Source organism: Larus michahellis, chromosome 4 (genome assembly GCF_964199755.1).
Source record: "Larus michahellis chromosome 4, bLarMic1.1, whole genome shotgun sequence".
Taxonomy (NCBI): domain Eukaryota; kingdom Metazoa; phylum Chordata; class Aves; order Charadriiformes; family Laridae; genus Larus; species Larus michahellis.
Genome location: NC_133899.1, coordinates 5,382,417 through 5,408,282, shown reverse-complemented (window position 1 = coordinate 5,408,282; position 25,866 = coordinate 5,382,417). Strand labels below are relative to the sequence as shown.

Sequence of the window (25,866 nt, the reverse complement as noted above, 5' to 3'; positions counted from 1 at the left end):
TTATGTTTTCTAGGCTTCATAGCACAAAAACAGATCCAATCCCCCCCTCCTTTTTTTTTTTTTTTTTAACATTGCATTATTGATCATTTTATGACCCGTCCCTCTAGATGACCCCTTTCTCTGTTTCTCTTAAAGCCTCAGAGAACAGTGAAAGCCTTGTATGACTACAGAGCCAAAAGAAGTGATGAATTGAGCTTCTCTCGAGGAGCTTTAATTCATAATGTCACAAAGGAAACCGAAGGCTGGTAAGGACAAAGATTCCTCATAGGAGAACTTCTGGTGACTTACTAGATGGAGAAAAATATTGAGCTTTGGGTAGTAGTTTTTAAAAACTTTGCCTGTTGTCTGATTGCTGCTTATTAACTGTGGTGTTATAAATCTTAATGCCAGTGTATTTAAAAAAAAAAAACACCCAAAACCGAAACCCTCTTATCCTCAGGTCTCCTTTCATGCCTCTTCCATTTTTCTATCCCACAACAATAACCTCAGCCTGCAGAGTCTCCATAACCCAGTGTATCCAGTGTTTTTCCTTTTGTACATTCATCCTTCCTGAACACTTATGTATTCTGGGAAGTCACGCGTCTGTTACCATTGTCGTCATTGCTCTGTTTCTTTCCTTGCTCTGCTAAGTACTTCTCAGGAATCAAGCCCACCTTTTTTAGTTATCTGTACGTTCTCCTTTCATAAGAGGTTTTCTTTCTTGTGAATTGCTTTCTTGTGAACTGGCTTGTGAATTGCTTGGAAAGCTTGGGAATCTAATGTTTCCCTGTAGTTTCTGCAGGGTAATCAACCACATAATAGTATTTTTAGTACTGGAGGGGGAAAGGCCTCTTAAGTCATTAATTGTGGTTTACGGTAACTGTAATCCCTCTGAAATCGTCTGTTACTACAGTTAAAGATCACTTTGTTAGAGCTTTTAGCTACTTCATCACTTATATTTTGGTGATAGCCAGCTCGACAAGCTAGTATGGGGTATTAATGACCAATTTCTTGAGGATTATTGCTTCATTAAAGGCCTATTGAAGCTCTTTAACTATTTTTTTCTATATGTATACTTTTTAAATTCAGGTGGAAAGGAGATTATGGAGAAAAAGTCCAACACTATTTTCCATCTAATTATGTTGAAGAACTGTCATCTGATAACTCTGCTGAGCTTGAAAGCCAGGTGAGGGTTAAGTTTTGTCTGCTGTTTTCCGAGAAGATGCTGCCTACTGGAAGGGAAAGTCTGGTTACAGAATTATTACTCTGTATGCTGTGTTTGAGAGAACACAGAAGAGAGAAATTAATGTATTCACTGTTCTCTGCTGCTGAAAGTTTTTGTCAGGACATGCCTCACAGAAAATTACTTAAGGAGATAGCTGATTTGGTGGGGTTTTAGGAGATTATAATGATTTCCTGCTGATGGAAAATCATACCAGTTCAGATTTTTCTGATGGTTTGGCTAAACGATACTATGCCTGAAACTTTTAACTAGTTTGCCTGTATAATTACTGCCTTAATATTTGCAAATAAGAAAACTATTTGTCCAAACTCATCTTACTGGCCATTTCACACTCCGTTATTAAGTTTTTATGCATAAGTAACCCTATACTGTTTGTCAAATATGTCTAAAATCTAGTCCAGGGTCTTGGACAAAGATCTCTTCAACAAAAGACAACAAAACTCCATAGTAAGCAGTTTTGACATTTTTTTGAGTTTTAAAAAGGAAATGTTGAATTCTTTTGTTGTTCTGAAGCACTTCCAGTGATTTGCCAGGAGTCTTTGGAGGAAAACTTATGTATTAGATTTCCCACCCTGACCATTGCAGCTTTAAGCAGACCTGAAAAATGAGCAATTCTGTCAGGACAGAAGTTGCGCTCCTCGTTTTGAGTGCTCTCATTATAGAGATTCTCATGTTTTTCTCAAAATGAGAAATTCTTGGTATGGAAACAGGCTTTGAAGAGTTACAGTGGGCATGCTTTCAGTGAAACTGAGGTTAGATTTAATGGTGCGTGCTTATTATTTGTTAATGTCCTGTGCATATTCACTCAAGAAAACATTTAGGGTCAGATTTAACTCATGTTTTTCAGATTATTGAGGACAATCCATTAGGCTCTCTCTGTCGTGGCATACTGGTACTCAATACGTACAATGTTGGTATGTATTTTCTGATGTTTACACGTGGACTCCTGAACTTTGTGTTGAGTAGACTCTTTTATGTTTAGCAGGAAGGTTTTTATTTAAAAAAAACCAAACAACCCAAAACACCAGCTTGTATTAATATAACTAATACAATTAATGTGATGAGACTTTATGATACTAACTGCTGCAGTAAATCAACAATGACAGCTTAAAAGAAGAACCGTTGTATTTTAGTATAAATTTCTTGCTACTGTGTTGCCTAACAGTGAAAATGCCACAAGGGAAACACAAAAAGCCTTTTGTCTTCATTCTGGAACCTAAGAATGCAGAAGATCCATGTGTTGAGTTTGCAACTGATAAAGTAGAAGAACTCTTTGAATGGTACCAAAGTATCCGTGAAATCACTTGGAAAACTACAGAAGAGGTATTGGTAAAATTCTGTCTGTTGGTTTCTTTTTGTGTGTTTTTTTTTTTTATTATTATTATATACTGCTATAAATTTACAATAGGATTTGTCTTTAGCTGCCATATAGTGGTAAACCTTACTAACACCTGGTCATTCAATCTCTTGCATATTGCTCATTTTATTGATGCTGTGAATCTTGTTCTCAAACTCTTTTAGGAATGCTATGTAAATTAGCATTTTATGTAAATTTACGTCAGCAGGAGTTTTTCACCAGAGTACTGTCTGTGTTGCACCCTACATCTCAGTGGAGAAGTGTGCTTAGTAGTACCAAGTAGATACCATTATACCATTTTACATCTGGTTACACTGGTTCAGCCCTAGTGTTACGCAGAAGAAACTCAGATATCAGACTGTTCTGTTCAGAATTGTGAATCCACTAGTGAGTATATGTGAAATCTGAGATGCCTTTGCCTAAACTCTCCTTAATCCTGTTTACTAACTCTGCTTTCCAGTGAATGCAGTGGCACTGATAGGGAATTGTTTGGCTAATACTTTATTTATTTGTAACTAATAGGCACGTGCTGGATTTACCAAATCTTCAATAGTAGTAGTTCAAATCCTTGCCTAAAGGTTAAAGGATTCTACCTAAATTTAGCTTTTACATCCCCCTACGAGCACTGCAGCTTAGGGACGTTCTTCAGGACTTGCTTCTCCTGTTCTGATGTATTAATTTACCTCCTTGTCATCTTTTCTAGTATTTAAGAAGTTTTTGATATGACCAAAAAGCCCCTACATTGACTGTGCTTAAGTACGCTCTTTCCTTTGTTGCTTTTATTCACTTTTTATTGTTAAGTGGGTGATATGAGTGATGAAAAATGATGAAAAATGTGTTTTAGTATCATGTTGGCTCATGCTGTTTGTCTGTCAGCTGGAGTGGCAATGCTCTGAGGGACATCATAATCCTATTTATAGCAGGCAAGTTGGTGTCTCAAGCAGGGGACTGCAAATTCAGCAAGGGAAGAAGTTACGGGAGCTGCTGACCTATTGTTGGGGGAGGAGAAGTACAGCTCTTAGGCCAGGCTTTCATTTAGAAATAAAAATGAGAAAAAAAGAAACACGACCTAGAAGAAGTGTCTCTAAATGGAATGTTTTTTATGGTACATCAATGGCTCTTCAGGAGCTTGGCAGCTTTTTCTCCCTCTGTATAGTTAGAGAAGTATTAAACAGTCTGTGTTCAAAGATGCTTTAAAACTCATTTCTGTCAATCAGGAGGCCTTTCTCACAGTGTGGCCTCTAGAAAGTTCACATGATAGACTTCTACACTGGGAGGGGAAAAAGATGAGGAAGGGCCCTTTTTGCTAGTACAGTTAACAGGTTGAATTTTGGGGAAGGAAAAATCATAGTGAGTCAGCACTCTGCTACAATATGATACAGGTGTTTTATGCATTTTATTTCTGGGCCGTGTCCATTCTACACAAAAAGTAAAACTAAACTTCACGCATCTTGCCATCTGTTTAATATTGACCCTTGCCATGCCCCTAGGAATGGTTGTTTGTTGCTAGCTCTCCTGCGTGGTTACCACCAGAGGGTTGTGACTAAAGATGAGCACATGGCATCTAGAAGTGGTCATTTGCTGTTTGGAGCTCTGTTGACTGTTCAGCAATGTCTGGGAAACTGTGGTGGATCACTAAGTACAAGGAAGTTTGTACAGCTTCTTCCTAAGGTTATTTCCAAGTCTAAATGTCGTATTCATCTTTGCTTTTCTTAAATCTCAATGTGTAATTCCTGATTTGGTGAAATATTCAGGAGCCCCAAGGCTCCCTGGCTCTGATTTGTTGTTCCTCTTCAGTTTGTCTTGTTGAGGGAATTCTTTTGGAAGACTTCCTAATTGCTGCTGCTTCATAACCTCTTGTACCAAAGCTAATCGCTGTTCAGTATGGAACTCTTCTAATGTGACTTATCCTGTAATTGCTTCTTATGTCTGAAAAGCCTCCAGCCCAAATGTCTCCACTCAGGACAAGTCTTGCTGATTTCAGTAGTTCCCAGTCTCTGGTTGCAGGGACTGTTGCTCAACTTCCACAGAGCAGGTGCTTGCAAACATGGAAGTAGATAGTGGGTTTTTTACTGATGATGACAAGAAGATTGCACATGATTTTCCATATGTAACTGTATTGGTTTGGTGTGCAAATAGAAAACTACAGGAATGATTCTCATAGGGTTTGAATTTAGCAGTTTGGGAGTTACTAACAAGACTTAAGTCCTGCTCAGGATTGTAAATAAAAAGAGACAGACTTCGCTGCCCTTTGCATTTTTTTTCTGCATACATTTGCATTTATATGAGCTACAGATTTGAGAATGTAACTAAAATTGAGTAGAGCCACATTAAAAATAAAAAATAAAATTGTTGCCAGGATTCTGAGTAGGACTGATCAGGGAAGCACTGCAACACTTGCTTAAAAAAACCAAAAGAATAAAAAAACCAAAAGAACGCAACAACCCCCCCAAAAATGGTAGTCCCAACTAAAACCTAAACCCACTTGGTTAGCCTGTCTCTGAGTTGGCCCTTAAAGTACATTACATCTATGCAAGTGTCTAAAGTATCAGATAGGAATCTGAGCAACAAAGAATGTTCAGCTTTGTCATTTGAGTATACCCTGAAGGTACTGTACCATAACGCTTGGTGTATCTGTAATCTAAAACTTTGTTACGTTTTACAGGAGAACAGGAGGAAATACTGGGAAAAGAATCAATTGATTGCTATTGAATTATCTGATCTGGTAATCTATTGCAAGCCAACAAGCAAAACCAAGGACAATTTAGGTATTTCCTTTAATATTACATGTGAATTTCACCCTTTCTACTGTCTTTGTAGATGTTAGTTGAAATTTTAGAACTGAAGGTAAAATCTATCCTTTCTCTACTGAAAACAAAGTTCTGTCTCACCCGTGCAGTTTTCAGTGGTACTTTGAAATTGTACACTAGGGAACTTCATGCTATTCAATTGGCACAAAAAACCTGTCACAAATTTCTAACTAGTTAGCTAGAGACACCCTCTCATAGGTGTCTTTCATGGGGAAGCTCACTAGTTATGTGTCAATTGACTGTTTTGAGATGAAAAACTCTGGCTGAACACTTATGATTTGTTTGTAAAACCCTTCAAAATGGATTTACTGTGCATTATATAATCTTACTGTAAGAACATGTTTGCCATTTGTGTAAGCTATTGGAATGGTATATGGTTTCATGCTATACATGAGAACTGGGGTCTGTGTAAGTGCAGGTGTGGAATCTGACACTGAAATATGTACTTCTTATTCCAGTTTTTTGTCATTGCTGCTGGAGCAGCCAGCAAATGTGCCCTTCTTCCTTAAGTTTCTTTGCAAACCTTTTTAATAAGCTGTCAGCATGGCTAAGACATTATAATTACAGTCATTGTTTGAGGCATTGGCTAACCCTGGCTCACCCTTTCTTCTCCCTATTTAAACTCAGGAAAAGATGTCTCATTTAAATATGTGTTATAGTGGTCAGAAGTGCATTATTAGCAATGATGAGATGAGAACATGACTATAGACTCTTATCTGCCCTGCTATAAAGCATGTGGCAGGCACGCAATTTTAGCTTTCAGACTTGATGCTCAACCAATTTGCCACGTCTGCATGAAAACTGTGGCAATTATTGCATTAGAGGACAAAGTAAAACAACGTAAAACAAAGTATTAGTAGAAATGCAGTATAAATGTTGACTACTTTCTTCCTTTAGTAACCACTCTTTTTCCTCCCTCCCCTGTGTAGAAAATCCTGATTTCAAAGAAATCCGTTCTTTTGTGGAAACCAAGGCAGAGAGCATTGTTAAGCAAAAGCCAGTTGAGTTGTTGAAATACAACCTGAAGGGACTGACACGTGTCTATCCTAAAGGACAGAGGGTCGATTCATCCAACTATGACCCATTTCGCCTCTGGCTTTGCGGCTCCCAGATGGTGGCGCTTAACTTCCAAACTCCAGGTAATATTGCCTTTAAAAAAGGGCTTAATCCACCTTCCATTTCACCATAAATGAGCCCATTTCTGGCCACTCTGCTATTTTGGTCACCGTGGCTGTCCTATTTATTTGTACTTCTTAGCAAGAGGGGATGTGCAAGAACTGAAGATTGGTTTTGAACGTGTGGGTCACCTGATAGAGCTGGTCCCCAGAAATCAGTCTCCAAAGGCTCTGTCTCTGAGCCTAACTGGCCCCAAACTCTAGAAGGGTTTATTTCACCTTGATGTCTTTGTGATAAGCAAGCAGAGATTTTGCAAGTTTCAGGTGGATGAACAGTTGTTCGGCCCCAGGGAAGGCTGTACTGCACTTCCTGGTAAAGGCCAGCTAGCTTATGACACATTGATAGGAAGCTAATTGTGAATGGAGATGGTTTTATCAGGATTAAAATTGGTGAGAAATGGCCTGTCAGGTTCAGTTACTGAAGGGAACAGGGTCTTCCAGTTTACCTTTCCAGCTCTTTCTGATAAAGTGGTGACCAGAAAGAATTACAGAGAGGAGCCATTAGTCTGGTACTTTGCTTTATTCAAATGGAGATCTTCTGTTATGACTGTTTAACTCTCTCCCTAGATAAATACATGCAATTGAACCATGCCTTGTTTTCACTTAATGGACGCACTGGCTATGTTCTGCAGCCAGAAAGCATGCGAAATGAAGAATATGACCCAATGCCAAATGATGCGAAGAGGAAATTGCAGATGATTATGACAGTGAGGGTAAATCTCTTTTGTAAATTATGTTTTTTTACAAGCCATAAATATCTGTAAAACTAAAAATAAAGCTATTATGTTTTAGAGCAAGATCTGACAGATTGTCAAAATACTGTTTTTAAATGTCAGTGTGTTTGAGAATAAAACTAATTCCACTGGTGCCTGAAGAGAAATATATATCTTTATCTTTATATAGAGATATATATATATATAAAAAGATATATATATATATCTTTATCATGCTAATGAAGCACATGCTGTAGGACTGAAAACACAATCCTGAGATAATTTTGTATAATTGCTAATAAAAATTCTAAATGAGTTAACTTGCATTTTCAATCCAATGACTTCTCAATAGAAGGGTCCTTTTGGAGGTTGGTTAGCAGCAGACTAACTAGTTCAGAGATTTCCAGTGTGGAAGAAAGATATTTATAACGAAATATAGAAACTAAGCAGAAAAAATAAGCTGTTCCCCCCGTTCATCATATTTATACACTGTGACTTAATCAGAATGTCATTCTCATTTTTCGTGGAGAGATGAGTTTATTATTTGAGAATTATGCCATGTTATCTTTTGGTGCCAAGCAAGAATTGAACTTGCCTCTGTTCTCAGTTGCTATCCAGCAAGAGACGGCCTTTACAAATATGTTTTCTGAGAAAGAAGAAACACGTTAACTGCTTTTCACCACAGTTTACAGAAGAGGTAAACTGGGGCTGTGAATAATGTAAAGCAGGAATATCTTAAAATAGATATGTAATAAAGACTGGGGAAAGATAACAAAACTTATGTTACAGGCCTGCTCTGGAACTGTAGACTGTGTGTAACGAATGTCAGATACAGTATCTTACAATGAAAACCATTGGGTTGCCCAAACAATGGAAGACATTATTGGTGGCACAGATAGTATGTTTAATACATGCAAACATATTCAAGAGAGGGAGTGTGTATTTTTGCATGTTTTTCTGGATTTTTGTCCCCTCTCTAGTTCTGTAGGCTACCTTCTGTACAGAAATAATGCTGCCAAGCTTCCTTTGGAGGTGGTTATAATTTACAATTGCTTTTGCAGGTTTTAGGTGCTCGTCATCTCCCTAAACTTGGTAGAAGCATCGCTTGTCCTTTTGTAGAGGTAGAAATTTGTGGGGCTGAATATGATAACAACAAATTCAAGACAACAGTTGTGAGTGAGTATCTGTGGTTTTCTGTGTTGTAGAGGTATGGTTATACTTCCAGTGTGCTTAAGTAAAACGAGTAGAGGATGACCATGAATTTATGTTGTCTGTAATTGGCCAGCAACCTATATAGGGAGGAATAAGTTAACTGTTGCTCTGGACTGGTGCGTCATACAATATTATTCTTTTGCTTGCCTCAGGGTCAGTTAATTTGATAAACTTGACTGTATATAAAATTTGGGGAAAAAAAAGTACTGTTGCAGTTTAAAAAAAAAAAAGTCACAATTCTGTTATGCTTTTGCCTATCCATAAGTTTGTGTATTAGCATATTTTAAAAAACTGCTGTCTTGAAAGGGCCTCCAACAGCGCTAGTCAGTTCCCAAAAGTCTGGCCCAAATGGGGAATTACTACTGTGAGGTCCAGACTGTGTTTATTCAAACTTTGGTTATAAGACTGGCATCCCCTTGGAGGTGGCATGGGCATATATGGCTGTAAAGTAGTAGAACTTGCAGTGCGATAGGGGTTTGATCAAAACTCGCTTCTTGTGAGTTCTGGATAAGGGCTGTGTATTTGTGTGCGTGTCTGTTTGTGTGTATGTGAGTTTAATTTAAGTGTAGCAAAATGGGGCAACATCCCAGCCCCTTAATATTTCACCATTTAATATTTCTGGATCCGTCAGTGTTCCTCTAGTAGGCAAGAGGCTTTTGTTCCAATTATCCAAACCACTGATACTGGTGGAAGATAAGCACAGAATCAGGAGCAGAATGTGCATCATGGCTCTTCAGTACTTCAGAGAAGAGGATTATGATTTTAACTTTTTGTGGGAAGTGACCAAGACTTTATGGAGCGAAATTCCTGGCTGTGGCACGCATACCAAATTACTTGGTCTTCCATAAACGACTTTAAGAATTGTACATTAGTCTTCCCAGTGCTTTTCATGTTTTACTGTCCTATGGAGCATGAGGCTCATGAATATGAGCAATGAATTAGCTTTGTTTTACAAATATGTGGCCAAGTAGGCTTTATATGTTTAAATACAAATAATAGCTTTTCTTCAGGGATTTCCATCCCTGCCAAGTTTCCTCCTATCTCCCCCCATAAATAAACAAATACAAACCTTCTGAAGCAAGGTTACAACAGGAGACAGATGGTAAATAGGATTTTTTGGCCTTTTTATCCCCAGAAAATGTCCTGGGATCCATACTCATATGTGAATGAAGTGAAATTATTGCTTCATGCTGCAAATGTTTCCTTTTCATTACAGATGACAATGGCCTTAATCCAGTTTGGGCACCCTGTCCGGAGCAAGTGAAATTTGAAATTTATGATCCAAATCTAGCGTTTCTGCGCTTTGTTGTTTATGAGGAAGATATGTTCAGTGATCCCAATTTCTTAGCACATGCCACTTTCCCCATCAAAGGAATCAAATCAGGTAAGATCAGTGGGTATGATGAGGGTCTAAGTCAGAAAGATGCTCTTCAGCGTTGTTGTATTATGACTTTTCTCTCAGTAGCAGCTACAACGTGCCAAAGGACAAGTGCTCTTTTGATCCAAGTTCCTTTAATCCATTGTTTAGTATGATACTGGGTGTGTAGCATATAAGTATTTAAAATAATCCTCTCACCCTCTTGAAAGTTCTTATTTTTTACAATTGAGATAGGAAAGCATTATGTAGAATAACTTGCACTGTCTTTACTACATGTTCCACTTCAGCAACAGGGTGATGCGCTCTGAGTAAAATCAGGGAAGATTCTTTTTCTGTTGTGGTGTCAGTGCATTTGTTTTTTTCATTACCTTAGATGTGAATGTGTCTTTCTGCTTTCCTCTGTTTCTGGCTTTAGTTTTCAAGAGTACGTGAACTTGCATGTTTCTCAGTTCTGCCATTCTTACCTTTTGCTTCCCCAGAATTGTCATAGCAAAGCCTGCTCTCAGCAGTGGAGCATTTGAGCAATGAAGGATCTGTTAGATCTCAGGACTCTATGCACCATTTTTGTGACTGCAAATAACCCTTTGCCTTGACTCTAATTGTCCTTTTTTGTATGTTTTCCCCTACCAGGTTTTAGATCTGTTCCTCTCAAGAATGGCTATAGTGAAGATATAGAGCTGGCCTCACTTCTGGTTCACTGTGAAATGCAACAAGTTCTGGTGAGAACCACTGGGGTTTTTTTTGTGCACTTCAGAGTGTATATTATCAATTCTTTGTGGAAATCAGGAAACGAGGATTTAGTTTTCTGTTCGGTGTCTGATCTGCTATTGTCAGGCATTTCTTCTGTAGGTACTGGGGAAGACCAATAATGCAAATTGAGTTACTCTCCCTCTGGGTGGACAGATTACGTAGTTCTTAAAAGTAGTAATGCACTAACAAAGCCTCATTGCCTCCGCTAGTTTTTGCTGTAACAGCATGGTCATTCTTTTCCCTCGTTAATTGACTGATGCCATACAAAGCTAGCTAAATTAAGCTTTAACTTTGTAGAATAATCGGGGTTTTTTTAAAGGTCCTACATAAAAAAAAAAAACAAAACAACACAAAACAGTTTAGGAAGAAAAGACAGTCATTTCTCCCAGTATTTTGTTAAAATAAACAGCCCACCAGGTGGAAGACACATTCTGGTTCCCACAGAAGTGCTAATCTTCATCTTTTAAGCCCCTCTAAAACGCCTAATTGAAATACTAGTGTTTTTAAACATACAGGGGAAAAAATAACGATGCATCCTTGCTCATGAAGTCAGGCATTAAAGTGGCTGATCTGTGAACAGCATTTGTTGGTGTTCCAAAGGTGCTGCTACATATGTTGATTTGAGGAAGGATTATTCTCAGACTCTCTCTCTGTTTCAATGATATTTTATGTAATTTAAATCCACTGGTGTAGAGACCATGTGATGAAAGTTTAAAGATGCTTCTGGGAAGTGGGTATTTCATGGTGCTTTCCAGTACCCTTCAGATTCAAAGAAAAAAAAAAAAAGTCCAACTTCTTATTTATAGTCTTTTACAACCAGTCAGGCTTACTCTGCAGTTCACACCAGTGTACATTATTTTTCCTGATTAAAACACCAACTTCTGCTAACGGTAAGTCATTATGTCTCTGGGGGGATTTGTGCCTGCAGTTGCATGCACTGAAATGGAAATTACTGAATTCAGTAACATTCTTCCTCGCAAAGTGGTGGCAGCCTTTGCCAAACATCCTTTGTCAAATTTTTACAAAGCCACCTTATAACACATGATATAAAATGACTGTGTGTAATGATGGTGTTTGGCAGCCATGGTAGCTTCCTTCTCTCGGCTAGCAGAGTCATGAGAGCAGAAGAGGGCTAGGAGCTGAGACCAGGAGTGTGTGTGTCTGTATCTAAACAAGAGACCTGTGTCCTTTGACGGTAACGTTTAAAAGGTTCGTATTTCATGGACGCAAGTCTGATAGAGGAGGCCTGCTAAACTGCTTTTTTTTGGCTTGCTGCCTTTGAGAAAACTGGCAGCAACTCACCATTGCCTAATACATTGAGCATGGGCATCACTTGTAGATATATTGCGAATTCCTCCTGCCGTGGTTTCTCTTCAGAAATTCAGATCATTATCTGCCTGGGGCAGGAGCAGCTCTTAAAGTGTTGTTCATAGCAGCAGTATGTCTCCCAATCTGTCAGCACAGAGTCCTTTGACAGTAGCACATTTCGCACTCTTGAAGCCCCTTCTGCTTGTTAAGCCAAATGAAGATGCAGCACAGCTCTGTGTTTTTACAATGTCTGATGTCTCTGGGTGGTAATGCAGTGGCAGGAGAAGTTTCAAAATTTTTTCCTTTTGTTTGGCAGTCTGCAACAGACCAAGACTTGCCATGGTTAATCAACTTGTAGAACTTCTGCCAGATCATTCAAGAAGCATCAGAAAAGATCAAGGCTGTCTCCATCTGTTCTTTTGCCCTTTTCTTTTAAATGATGACCCTCCATAAAATCATAGAATTTAATAACAGGCCTGTTTATATACAGAGCCCATCTGCCTACTCTTGGAGATAAAATACAGAATTATAAAGGGGAATTACAGATGGCTGTGGAATTTCTCAGGAATAGAGAACCAAGAATACTGTAGATATAAGCATGCATGTTTGTGAATGATTACGTGGGGCCTTACGCAGTTCCTGTTGAAGTTAACAGGTTTTCTTGATGTTGTAGAAATGGTATTATACTGAGGTTGTTGTTACATTTAGAAGCATGTCTTATTTGCTTGAAAATTGATTTACTTGCTTCAGAAAGTGTGTGTATCCCTTCAGCATTTTCTGATTACAGTCAGCCTTAATGTTGTATATGTTTTTAACATAAAGACTGAAGTGGACATTCTTAAATGGGGTTTTAAAGTCTAGCTTTGTGGATACCTTTATTTACAAGAACAAATAGTAGTACAGATTGCATCTTGATGATTACACCTGCAAATTGGTAATTGGCAGTCTGCTTTTCCCTTTGTGATTTGGGAATGCAAAGTTTCCTTCCCCCTTTAAAAAAAAAAAAAAAGGCAAATAAAAGAAAAAAACTACTTTTTAAAACTCAGTCAGTAGCATAGCACTGAGGCCGTTTCAGCTGCTTCAGCCCATACCTGGGAGCTGTAGGAACATGTTTCAGGAGGGAAAAGGTTTAGGGAAGTATCTTGATGCTGTAACTGAAGCCCCTTTTGTATGTTGCTAACCTGTCAGTTTTCCTAGATCTGGACTGAGTGCAGAAAGAGGCATTCTTATTAGTATGCCGCCTCTGAAAATGTTTAGATTTATTACATTTATTGATTGCATGTCATTTCTTGTAGGATGAGTATCTTGTTTTGCTGCTGAAGTGAAAATTAAGACTTCAGTCCTGCCAGTACTGTTCTTCACTAGTAACTCTATAAAGGAGGCAGCTTTTGCATCCAAAGTTTTGAAGTAGTTAAAATAATTTGGAGTCATAAAGGGAATCATGATGATTATTTTATGCTTGTGGAGTATTTTGAGAATTTCTACTGTGGGCCGCATACCAACAGCAGAAACTTAGACTGCTGCAAATTATTCTTCAAATACTTAGTCAGTTCGTCTGCAAGTATTGAATTGCCGCAACTCCAGAGAAACCCAGGATCTGCCCTTTCTTGATCACCTGAGTACTTGCCGCTTTTCGGGGTCCTATTTACTAGCCAGTATTTCCACCTTTTGTCTAGATTTCAAGAGGGAAGCACCAGGACAGGTAGTATGTAGCGTAACACACAAATATGATGGAACAGTCAAAAATTAAACTGCTTTTTAAAAGTATTTTTAAAACTGTTGTGATCTGATATCCCACTATGATAAACCATTTGCTGTCTTTTCCTCAACAGACTGCCAGGTTTTATTAGGGAAAAATATTCCAATAGAAGTCTTTAGATACAGACATTGTGCTGGAATGTCCCTGATGCCCATTAAAGGGTATGGCTTGCTTAGTTAGTTTGTTTCCATAAACATTCCAGAAACATCTTATAAAACTAATTTTATAAAACATTCTATATAAAACTAATGGAATGTGTTCAGGAGAACAAAATAATCCCCCAAACTATGTTGATTCTGTGTCACTTTGTGTATGTGTTTTACAGGTTACATTGATTTCCAATATTCTTTTGCAGGAAAGTGAAGAAGAGCTTTATTCCTCATGTCGGCAACTTCGGAAGCGCCAGGAGGAGCTTAATAACCAGCTGTTCCTTTATGACACCCATATGAATTTAAGGAATCCTAACAGAGATGCTATATTAAAAGAATTCAATGTGAATGAGCACAAACTACAGATATATCAAGAGACATGCAACCGAAGGTGGGTTGATAATCATTCTCCTTTCCAAGGCAGCTCTATCTAGACATGATTTATGGTAAGGAAATCTCAGATTTATCAAAACGAGCATCTAAAAAGTGAGCGTACCTGAAGCAAGGAAGGGCGTCAGTGAAGCAAGGCTGGGCTGCAAGCCGCTAGAGGCCAGCAGATGCTGTGAAATGTCTGCTCAGTGAAATCTCAGTTTCAGTGATCACAGTATAATCCTGTGAGTTTATATTCCTCTCTTCTCCTGCTTTCCAGGAGGAAAGCCTGGAAGTATATACAGCCAAATAAATAAACCGCCTCACTCCTTCTTACACTATCAAAGTTATGTCCCTGGAAATGTCATTAGCATATTAGATATGTGGGAACAGAACATGCTTCCAGATACACAAACCACAAAATATAAAACCAGTATTGAGTTGTAACAGCATAGAATTGTCAGTTAAGTGTCAGAGCATTATCCAAAGTCTAGGGGAAGGATCTTTCTCCTTTGCTGCCACCTTTGGGCTGGGTGTGAGGGAGGGAGACAGAGGCTTCATGCGCCAGGAGGAAGTTTTGAGTAGATCTCAAGGTGGGATGGGAGGAAGACTATTCTTTAAATATTTTTACCCTTTTTTATGAATTACTGGTTTACTCACATTTATTGAGGAAAAAAAAATTGCATTGTTCGCTGTTTGTATCTAAGTAAATTCAGCTTGGTAGACTGTTTTCCTCTGAGGAATTCCTAGTAGACTTGACTTTTTCCTTTTCTTTTCCCTTAAGATTAAAGGAGAAGAAAGTCAGTAACAGCAAATTCTACTCTTAAAGCAATCGTTCTCTGATGCGTGCTTTATGGTGCAATTCAGGAAGAGATACTAATTTATCCTGGTCATCCTACCCAATGACGGTCTCATCAGACTGAATGACTGGAAGAAGAGGAGGAGGAGGAAAGATGGGTTTCCTTAGTAATTTCTTCTTATAAGAAAAACTGTTTTAATTCCTAATAATTTATATGCTGTACAAAGTGTACCCTCTGTGCAGGCCAGACCCTCTGTGTATTCCAGATTTTTAAAATTTGAGGGCATGTAGTTGGATAGACCTCACTTCTTATTATCAATACCTGAAGTACAAGTATAAATCAGCTACTGTATTTGTGTACGCAGGCTATAGATAAGACATTCACAACAATTTGCATGCATGGAATCACACCACTTTAACAACCTGACTCCTTAAGATTAACTGGTAGTGAGTTTTTAATTTATTAAATGCTATAAAAGCACTTCTACACCAGCATTGTCACGTCATGTATGTTACAGTGCCCAAGGCAGCAGACTGTACTTCTGATACCGTACAAAATATTTTGGGCAGCTGATAGCTCATACCGCATCGTCCCTTGTTAAAAGTTTTCTGTTACATTTTTGAGAATTAGATAATATGTTAATTTTGTTGAAACCAAATATCCTCTCTGACTGTAGTTGTGTTTCTCCTGTTGAACTCTCTGTAAAGGTTTAAGAAAGGAATGATGTGTGAACCTGTATTCGTAACCCCTGTGAACCTATGTTCACGGCCTCGAGGCACCAGAAGGAAGTTTTAAGATACGCAGTAGGAAATATCTGGTTGTTTGTGGAAGGGAAAAGTATTTCAAATTCTAAAAAGCATTTACTCTGGTATAGTATCATTTTGCAAATCCTTTTAGCTGCTAATGTGCTTAGAAATGAATTTTTTAATGAACTGTCCATTTTTAATCTTGCAATCCTACTTAGATGATAGTGTCAAATGGTAGTGTTCTGTAAATGTAGACTGTTTTCCCAAAATGTATCTAATCCAAGAATGATAGTAGGCACAAATACAGAGGTACATCATTCTTACGCCTTTAATCAAGTGGAGCTACGGATGAGAAAACTTGTTAAATTAGCAAGTGTGTTTTCCTGCTAGAGCAGAACCAAAGTCCTTCAATGGCGTATTTAACACCAGTTGTCATAATTTGTGTATGTGTTGGTTCTTTGTGCGAGCATTATGTTGTTACGATCAAATTCCTAGTTGCTTTGTCTCTACGTGGGTGGAGTTTTGCTGTCTGTATGCTTGACTTAAACTTTCAAATGTGTGCAGAGGAGCTAAGTTTTTCTGTCTCAGTGACTGCCTGAGGCATAAAAGACTGCATACATAGTGCTGTATTTCTGATCACAGAAAACTTGCATGGATTTGGGATTCATGGCCTGATGAAGCTGCCTCAGCAATTTTCAGTTTCTCTCGCTCCCCACGCTATGACTTCTGTTGTTTCAAGAGGCACTTAATTGATGCCATTGTGCATTCACAGATGATGGCTTGAGGAACCCCCTTGAGGTTTTAGTTATTCTGTAAAGACAATCTTGTCTCAGAGATGAAAGTGCTATAATAGGATGTCCCACAATGGGGTGGCTTCTGTAAATTTTTTATTATACAGAAATTAATTACTAATCACCCAACTGAAAAAGAGAAGAGAGCAAAGTTAAAGGCAATTATCTGCTTTTCTTCCTCCTGCCTGAAATCTCTTCAGTACGCGGTTGTGATTGACCTGTTCAAGGATTAGATGGGTGCAAACCTCCCTCAAATAAAGAAAAAATCACATCAGCTGTGGATTTGGGAGGCCGAGCTGCAACTTGGACTGCTGTATAAAGCTGGGCTTATCTGCACTACCCAGGTGTAATGAGGTGATGCAGTTCCTGTCCCTCGGCGGGGGATGACGGACAGCTTTGGCGTGCATGCATTTTGTAGCATGTTCCAGGATGCAGTTAGTTTGTCTTAGGATCGGTCCCAGTGTGATATATTTCATTCAGCAGCCTCCATGTTTCCCATTTAATGTTGTGCGAACACAGTGTTGTCAGTGGTGATCAGGCAAGGTGGCCCAAAGCCTTGTCGGGAAGGTCCTGAGGCTGCTGTTACAGGTGGGACAGGATTTATAGGCAGCTGAATACCAGCTAGGTTTGGACTGATCACAAAAAAATAGGGGACCACAAGATGCTAGGGCTTAGGGAGATCAAACCCTAGAGCTCGAGGCTCTTGCTGTGGTGGGGTTTTCTTTTTTTTTTTTTTTTTTAAGCTCAGTTCCAGAGCAGACATAACCAAATTGTCCATTTGTCCTGGGTTCTTTGATTGGTATGTATATTCCTGACACAGAATAGCCATTGTGTGATGAACACAGGAGTTCCTTGTGCTGCTGCTGTGCAAATATTTAAGAATTAGCACATTTTATAGTCCTTTGAAAAGTCCCGTGTGCGTTCCCCACACACATGTGATGTCAAAAGTTATGAGGCACTCCTGCTGTATTTATGAAAATGCATTTAATTTTACAGTAAGACTTTTCCCCAGAGTATAACGTTACACTGTATTCAGAAGGAAAATACTGCATTGACTGTTTTGTTGACTTGCGATGGGCAAGGCTATGTACTGACTCTGCTCTTGTTCCTTGCGTTCTGTGTTTTAACTCCGAAATCTCACCTCTCCATTCTTTGTCAGGGCAGACTCTGTAGCAACTTTTTCACAGTTGCAGCTGTTTTAATATGAAAGTAGGTTTGGATGTGCGTGCTAATTTTATAATTCAGGAGGAAAAAAATTTCTAAATTTTTGAAGTTAACAATATCTGTTAAATTGTTGTATTCTTATAGAAACTGTTTTAAATCCTTAAAATAACTTATTTTTAATAAATAATTTTTGATATCTCAGCAGTGATGTGAATGATGCCAGATGCTTCTTTGTTTAAGCATTGCTCGTTGAATTTCATGAATTTTGCCAGTCACTTGAGGCAGTATGAGTGAGTTTGTATTGAAAAGTGGTCTGCTGGTGTGTTACGGTGTGGTTCTGCTGGAGGTTGGAGGAAGGGCATTCCTGTGTTTTTAAGATGAACTGACTTATTGATTGTTTCCGTAGACATGGTTATTGTTGCACTTCACCTGGCTGCAAACAAGCAGGGCAGAAGAAAAAGGCCAAAGATCACGTTTAACTTGCAACTCCAAACCGACCTTTTTCAGTGATAGGTAGATACAACCTTCAGGCCTAGTTGGCATCAGATTTGGATCAATTCAAACAACAAAGTCTGAACAAGTCAAAGATGAGTTTGTAGTACTTTGGAAGCTCAGTAATCTTGATGTTCACCATAAAATTATACCAGCGTTACTTCTGGCTGTAAGGTCTCCTTGATTGCGTGGGCAGAAGTGCTGCGGGGTCACTGCGCGCTGTCTTTGTGTTGTGGTTTTTTTTAATTGTTGGGAGTCTTGGGAACAAAACTTTTCTCAGTCTTTTGATAAAAATTATATACATATTGAGCAGGAATCAACATGAGGTGCCTGCAGCCTAGGTCTTCTACAGGTCAGTAAATGAGCCAAATGGTCTTTATCACCTTTTAATTTGTGAATATTGGTATGCGTGAGTTTTGAAGTCCAAAAAATTGCTTCATTCAGGTGTTCTGTTGCCTATATTCTCACTTTTTTCCACCCCAATACATCTATGAGTTTCTCTGTTGCGAACAGTTTTTTAGTTTTGCAGTTCTCAAACTAACCTTCTAAGACGGTGAGATGGCATTAGCTTTGGACCAGAGATTATCTTTGAATTCTCCAAGCTAGCTGTAAAACACTGAACGTGGTGTGGAAGCTGAAGTCCAGTTGTTGAATTCTGCTATATTTGTGTGTCAGCATTTCCAAGTGCAATCCAAATGGTTGACTTTGTTCCATACTGAAATTGCATTTATATAATTAGAAATAGAAGTTAAATGTAACGAAAGTTAACCTTCACAATCAGTTGGGAGCCAGATTTCTCTTCTCATCCATAGCAGTATTTATAAACATGCCCAGCTATTAGTTTTAAAAGAGTTTAAAGTGCAGTTTCATTCATTGCTAGTCTATGTTCTTAGGTGTTACTCCATCAAGAGAGGGAATTGTGAGCTTCACTAAAATACAGCAGAAGTAGTTCCCTTAACGCTCGTGTACTCCTGAATTGCAATTTAATCCCCAGATCTTTTACAGTATGTCTAAATTATTCGTGTTCAGGACACTTGTCTGTGAAGATCACATCACAAGTTACTAAATATACCACTATATTGTTGAAAATGTGTGGAAATTAGTAATAAATAGTAATGAAAGAATTTTGGGTCACTTAGGAGAAGACACTATAAAAATCTGGTCTACTTTGAGGATGATTGATATTTAAACTTCTAAAAGAAATGTATTTATGTATTAGAAGTGTAAGTTGTTTGTGTATGTCTGGCAGAGTTTTACCTTGACATGCTATCTATGCGAGCTTAAGCAGCTGACCAAAGATTCTTGAACTATTCACTTAAAACATCAGCATCATTCTTTATAGCGAGGCAGCTGTCAAGTGTTAAATGATTTTTGAGGACTAGGAAAAATTGAAGCTGTGCTATATTTTCAGTTCCGCTTTTTCAGGTTTTAGATACATTTCTGGTAATTCACTTTTAGGAAAACCAGGTAATAGATTAAAATTTGGAAACAGACACAACACTTGAATTAATTACCTTAATTACTCAGCTATTCATGCAAGAGTAGTAATAAAAAGTAAAAAGAAAAAAAACAGAAACCAGGAAGAAGGAGAGAGGATTCTCATTGTAAAATACTTAAAATAGAGCAGCTGTGACTGGTTTATACGTATGTGATTTTCAAGCAATTTTAAAGCATCTCCTTAAGCCACAGATTTCCTGTTTTCATTTTGGAAAGAGGAGACGTATCCTTCACCTCTTCTGTAGTCAGTACTTTGCTTTTTTAACTAGATGGAGCTGAGTGACATTAATGGAGTTAACGAAGGTACCGACACACTGCTGGTGTGGCCTGGGGTGGCCATTGCCAAGCCGCCGCCTGTTTCTCCTGACAAGTACCTGATTTAGCACCCTGTGCTCCAGCACAAGTCACGGGGCCGTTAGGACAAAATAGTGCCTCCTGTTCTTTTATCAGTGACAAGTTCTGTCCTTGACTCCAGACGAATGAAAAGGTTCATGTGTTGAGCTCAGCTTCTACAGGAGCTTTGGTATCTGTGGGGTTTTTTTGTATCCTCAGGAGCTTCCTCTTCTGTTGTACCCAAAAAGCTATTCCAGGGCTTTAACCTCAGCCAGCATTAACAGTGTGGGCTCAGGTTTCCTGGGTTTGGTCCCTTTCATAGATTTTATTTTTTTTTTTCTCTTTTTTCCACCAACTCCACCACTGAGATAATGATGATGGCAGTAGCTGAGTTTTGCGAATAAAAAGAGGACAAACAGCAGAAGAAATTCCTCTGGGGCACAGGAGTCATGTTCCATATCTTAAAAAGATCTTTTTACAAGACTGCATGAAATAGCGATGCTATGGTTCTGTGCAACAGGCTTGTGCAATTTCTTGTACATTTTTGGTTTTGTCTGTTGCTTCTGCTGGCATTAAAATTCTTAATCTATTTCTGATAACATTGTGTCAAAACCAGAGAACTTAAAGGGGAAAATTACCAAGTGGTTTTCACTTGAGAAACAGGGCCCACTGGAAAGAGAACAGTGGCCCAGTGCTTTCACGAGGTCATGGCTGTCTTTTTTTTCTGTTTTATTAAAAAGAAAGTTTTTTCTTTCTGCAGACTATGACGATGTATATTAATGACTTCTGGAAAGCGGCCCCTCTGCCATCAGCACTCTGTTGGATCACATAAGCTCTTTATAAAGGACTGCAATGCTCCTGCTACACAAACACTGCTGCCCTAGGCCCCCACAATTTATTTGCTATGATAGGAAAAAAAAAATTAAAAAATTGAGTTCTCTCTTGAGCTGTCCCTCAAGCTACGTATTAAATACAGTTTCTTTCACGGTGTACACACTGGTAGGGGAATGAAGGAGGAGAAAAGTCAGATTTCAAGGAAAACAAAACATCTAGTTATCAAGTGATTTTTTTTTTTTTTTTTTTAAAGGTAAACTTTTCAGGAAAAGAACTCAACATTCTAAAAATAATACTGTCTTCAATCAGCATTAACTAGAAAAATCTCCATCTTTTAAACACAGGTGGCAGTAGACTTTTAGCTTGGTTTCTCTATTTGGGCATTCTTGTTTTCTGAGTAGAACTACCCTCTGTCTCTTCTTCACATCCCCGTTTAAATTGCAGTAGAGTTTAACAGAACTGAAGTAACTGGAACTTACACAAAATTAATTTAAGATCAGTGTAGTTTCAGCTGTTAAAATGGAAAGACTAAAGTTTAAAGAGAAGTGTGAACTTCTTGAAGGACTGTCCTTTTATCAAGAAGGACTGAAACTGTACTGCTGATGGGTTAAGGGAAAACAACTTTGTGCTTTAACATTTTGATGTGAAGTTTCTCAGTATCTCTTGCTGTATCAAACTGACAGAGACGAGGGACAGTTGTTGCTAGAGACAGTAGTGACCTGTACTTAGCAAGGTCTTATTTTCTATTCTTAAAACTCCACAAAATTATGAGTTTCATTGTATCAAGTGTTTATCATACCACTACAAAGGTGAAGTTCTATTCAAATGGTGGTTGGGTGTTACGAAAGGTTAAAAATGTTTTATAAACGGTGAAACGTGAATGTAATCACTTACCAAATGTCTTTGATGGATTACTTGTTTAACCATTCAATAATGCTGGGAAAATCATAGGTTTTATTTATGAATGCACTTTAACTGGCTCATTCATTTTAAACAGGCATGTTTTACCATTAGAAAAATCTACAGATCTGCTGTTTCAAGCACTTTGCTATAACTTAGATTAACCATTGTGCATTTTCCAGAAATGTCACTAGATATCACAGTTAACACAGAAAAGCACGCCAGAATGTATTCATTTAGAAAAAAAAAAAGGCATTTATTTATTGTCTATCAGTTTATCAGTTAATCTTGGTTAGGCATATATACATCCAAGCTGGAAAGCAGAATTTGGTTTTGGAATGTGATCAAAGAATCAGATGCTTCTCCTCTGAACCATGTAGCACGAAGTTTTTAGGAATGAAGAGTATAATCCCCTCAGGGAGAAGAAGGGTCAATCTAAGGACATCTGTTCCATTCACTGTAGCGTGCTGTTGTACCCAAAAATAAAATGCTGTTTGCAGTAATACTAAGCTTCATCTTGTTAGTGATCTGATCAGTTTTACTCTGAGGAGGAAATATGTATAAAAACTACACCTTTTTACTCAGCGTTTCCGTTTCCTGGGGATAAAACTGTTGAAAGTACTTACCTGAATGACATAAATGTGGATTTCCTTGGTGTGGTGTTTTTTTTTTTTAATGTTACCTGTCTGTGAGAAGCAAGAGTGCTCAGAGAGCATAACTAAATTCGGTCCTCCATTCTCAGTGTTTCATCTTTCAGAGTGAAAATGTAACCGCAGATGGAAACCACGAGACCATCACAGCAATCAGCAGCAAGAGCAATCCTCCATCCCTCACAAGATGCACAATGGTATACTTTCTCGGCTTTGGTCCGCATCCCTGAGATCTAAACCACTCAACCACTTCGTTCAGGCTGTATTGCTGAGGCTCATACCCCAGCTCCTTTCTGGCCTTCTCCATGCTAAAATAATGCGTGACACCAGTTTTGTAAACCTCTGTGCGAGTGAGGAGAGGCTGAAAATTATAAACATGACCTACAAGAAAATGAACTATTTCAGTAAGGAATGCAAAAAAATAGACAAGGGAGAGAGGAAGACGACAGGTTGGGAACTTGTAACCCAAACCTTCCACTAACGGTCGGAAAAATTCAAAGTTATTTACAGGCCTGCCGTCTGAAATAAAATAGGCTTGGCCTGCAGCTATGTGCTTTTTGTTGGCTTTGAGGGCCTCGGAGGCAAGGATATGAGCCTGAACTAGATTGTCTACATGTACAAATTCTACTAAACTAAGAGGATCTCCATATACAAATTTAAACAGGCCCCTTTCAATGTAACTAACTATTCTTGGAAGATGCCTTTGTTCTCCAGGCCCATAGATGCCTGCTGGTCGGAGAGCACAAGTCCTTAATACACCTTTCTCATTTCCAAGCTCAGCACCGTTTGCCTCCAGCACCTTCATTTCAGCTAAGGATTTGGTCCGGGAGTAGTGATCTGGATGAAGGTGGAGAGGTAGATAAGGCAGAGACTCGTCCCCATTTTCTATAATCTGGCCTCCAAATATCACGTTGTATGTACTTGTATAAACCAGACTTGACACTCCCATGCTCTTGCAGGCTTGGATGACATTTTCTGTTCCTTTCACATTAACATCTTCTATAAGTTTTCGGTTCAGCTGCTCCCTGCCAGACATTCCATAGGAAGCGATATGGAATACGCAGATTACATCTCTAAGAGCCTCTTCCACTTCAGACAGGCAACAGACATCCCCTTGCATGAACTTTATTCCCTCTGGCACAGTTTGAAGTGGCTTCACGACATCAAAGAGAATCACATCAACTCCCTTCTGGTATATGGCACAACCTAAACTAAACCATGATAGAAACCATATGTTACTATACATAGCATAACGATGCATGAAACATTTAACCTGGAGGAGGTTAACTATTTTAATACTGATTTTTTTCCCTTTTTTTTTCTGATGGGAAGATTCAACTGTGATACTTTAGGTACTGACCTAATTTATCATGTTTCATCTATACTTTGGAGAAAATAAAATAATGGGAAAAAACAGGTGGAACTGCTGTAAGGGAAAACTAAAACCAGAAATAACCAAAGTGCTTTCAGCAGCCTTTTGGACGAACCCAGCTATTACTCTGCTTCTGTCCCCAACAAATGAGCAATAGCAAAGCTCTCAGATGTAACCCCGTAGCCAAATATTTTTAAAAAAATCATTGGTTCTATCTTACCGCTTTTGTGCCACCCCAGTTCTGTCAGAATAATAGGTTGGTCTTTGCTGTTGTGTTTGAAATTTACGGAGAAGAGGACTGGGCGGGATGCTCCTAAGCTGGTATGAATACTTTGCCACATGTCTATATTTTCCTCCAACTCACAGGTCTAAACACAGGTATTGACATAAAGTATAAATGTGCTATTCCTTTCCTCCCTTCCTACAACTGTTGTATTTCTACAGTGCTTATAGGGTGAGACAGTGGAGGAAAAAGCCACGCAGAAGTCAGATGGGTATCTTGTAAGATTCCTCCCCCCCCTTCCCTCCTTGAAATTTACCTTTTGGTCATGACTGTAATCTCTCTCTCACCTAAGTAAGCAGTTGTAACTCTGAAGGTATTCTAGAGGATAGTCTAGGGCTCAAAATGTTGTTTGTTTTTTTTCTTTACATGGCCTGCAAAGCCATCTACAGTAAGGGGAAATGGATTTCACTGAAATAGGTACCTTATTAACAACTCCAATCCTAAAACATCACTATCCATAAAAATAAATATATTCTTGAGAGTAGAGAGCAGCTGGAGTATTTAATTTATATAGCTAAGCACGTGTGTAACTATTTGCAGGCCGTGGCCGACTGTCGAAAGAACTGCACACAAGTGTAGGCTTGCTCTTCTGAGCAGGCTGAAAGATGATATCTAAATCCCCATTACAGAGGTGACCAGACAGGTAAATGTCTGCAAGTCAGTTGATGCTTGACATTTGGAAATAGAATAACATATTTACTTAAAACATGTTGAAACAGAATAGTATGTTTGTTTAGAACTGAGGTCATGATGAATCAGACAGGGTGAACTGGATCAGGCATCTCAGGCCCACAGTTTTGTGGGTTTTTTTGTTTTGTTTTGTTTTTTGTTTGTTCTGTTTTTACAGACAGATTTTATTGCCTCACCAGCCATAATCTATTAAATTTATTCTTGTATGTAGTAAGTATTTGATGCACTAACCGGAAGCCAAAGTAACCACCTCCTCCAGTAATGAGGACTGTTTCCCTGGCAGTATTTTCTGGTTCCATCCTCTTTCCTTTGGCACTATTTGAGGAAACTGACCTATAAAACACATTGTAAAAATGTACATTAAAACCAATCTGAGTTTTAATACCACTATACATTCAGTTATTCACAGATTTATTTCATGTTTTAATTGAATCCCTTCATTTCACCATCTGCTAGGCGAGGCAGAACCACATTCTGCCCTGTTTTCCTCGGAAGAGAGGTTACAGTCGGAGAAAAGATCGGTGTTGTGAAGAAAGCAAATCTATAGCTGCCGTTACGAAGAGTTGGTTAAGTCTCCAACGTCCCTCCCCGGGCCTTGTTCTGCGGCTACTCCGTGCGCACCGACTGCAGGCGGAGCAGCAGGGCGGCACCGGCCCCTCAGCACGGCCGCCGCGGCCCCCTCACAGCTGACCCGCGGGGAGCGCTGAGGAGCCCCGCGGCGGCAAGGGCTCCCGGGGAGCTGCCCGCCCGAAGCCCGGCGGTTCCCCCCCGGTACCTGCTCTGCCGGCCGCCGCCTTCCCGGAGCGCCGCGCCGCCGCCGCTGGGCTGCACGGGAAATGGAGTTCGGCGGGGGCGGGTGCCGAAGCACAAGATGGCGGCGGGGCGGTTTGGGCGGGAAGCGCGGGGAGGGCGGTCAGGGCGGTCCAGGCGGGAGGCCGCTCGGTAAACTTGGAGTTTTTGCCCCGTTGAACGTCGGTTTGGTGGAGTTTGACAAGTTGCGTCAATTTGTGTGTGGCTGGCAGATGCCGCTTTTCCCCAGCGACACTCAACCAGAGCTTGGCTCTCAGCCTGAGGTGCTTTAAAACGGGGAATCTCCTCTTGTCGTTGAACTC

At 39.2% G+C, this 25,866-nt stretch overlaps 2 protein-coding genes across 3 annotated transcripts in view; one reads left to right on the top strand and one right to left on the bottom strand.

Annotated features, from left to right (window-relative positions):
• The window catches only part of PLCG2 (phospholipase C gamma 2), a 64,678-nt gene extending 46,774 nt beyond the window's left edge, over window positions 1–17,904 (top strand). Inside the window, exons 22-33 of the mRNA XM_074582838.1 lie at window positions 136–245; window positions 1,069–1,165; window positions 2,070–2,136; window positions 2,388–2,545; window positions 5,245–5,347; window positions 6,319–6,528; window positions 7,132–7,277; window positions 8,339–8,453; window positions 9,706–9,873; window positions 10,498–10,586; window positions 14,040–14,224; window positions 14,987–17,904. Coding sequence (XP_074438939.1) covers window positions 136–245; window positions 1,069–1,165; window positions 2,070–2,136; window positions 2,388–2,545; window positions 5,245–5,347; window positions 6,319–6,528; window positions 7,132–7,277; window positions 8,339–8,453; window positions 9,706–9,873; window positions 10,498–10,586; window positions 14,040–14,224; window positions 14,987–15,029 — 1,491 coding nt within the window. The 3' untranslated portion in view covers window positions 15,030–17,904. The remainder of the gene's footprint in view (window positions 1–135; window positions 246–1,068; window positions 1,166–2,069; window positions 2,137–2,387; window positions 2,546–5,244; window positions 5,348–6,318; window positions 6,529–7,131; window positions 7,278–8,338; window positions 8,454–9,705; window positions 9,874–10,497; window positions 10,587–14,039; window positions 14,225–14,986) is intronic.
• Window positions 17,905–21,990: 4,086 nt separating this feature from the next.
• On the bottom strand, window positions 21,991–25,593 carry SDR42E1 (short chain dehydrogenase/reductase family 42E, member 1). 2 transcript variants are annotated; one of them, XM_074582840.1, is made up of 3 exons: window positions 25,530–25,593; window positions 24,986–25,087; window positions 21,991–23,620 (listed from the first exon to the last, which is right to left on the bottom strand). In XM_074582840.1, exons 2-3 carry the CDS (start codon window positions 25,051–25,053, stop codon window positions 22,513–22,515), a joined length of 1,176 nt encoding a protein of 391 aa, XP_074438941.1. In that variant the 5' UTR covers window positions 25,054–25,087; window positions 25,530–25,593; the 3' UTR covers window positions 21,991–22,512. The 2 variants fall into 2 exon arrangements, with proteins under 2 accessions (XP_074438941.1, XP_074438940.1); XM_074582839.1 differs by lacking the exon at window positions 25,530–25,593 and having other exon boundaries at window positions 24,986–25,287.
• Window positions 25,594–25,866: the final 273 nt, after the last annotated feature.

Bases quoted from the DNA above. Each gene is read 5' to 3' on its own strand.
- SDR42E1 (XM_074582839.1), bottom strand. From the start codon at position 25,149: ATGTATAGTGGTATTAAAACTCAGATTGGTTTTAATGTACATTTTTAC. The intron at 23,621-24,985 runs GTTAGTGCATCA...ATCATGGTTTAG, and splicing joins GGTGGTTACTTTGGCTTCCG to TTTAGGTTGTGCCATATACC.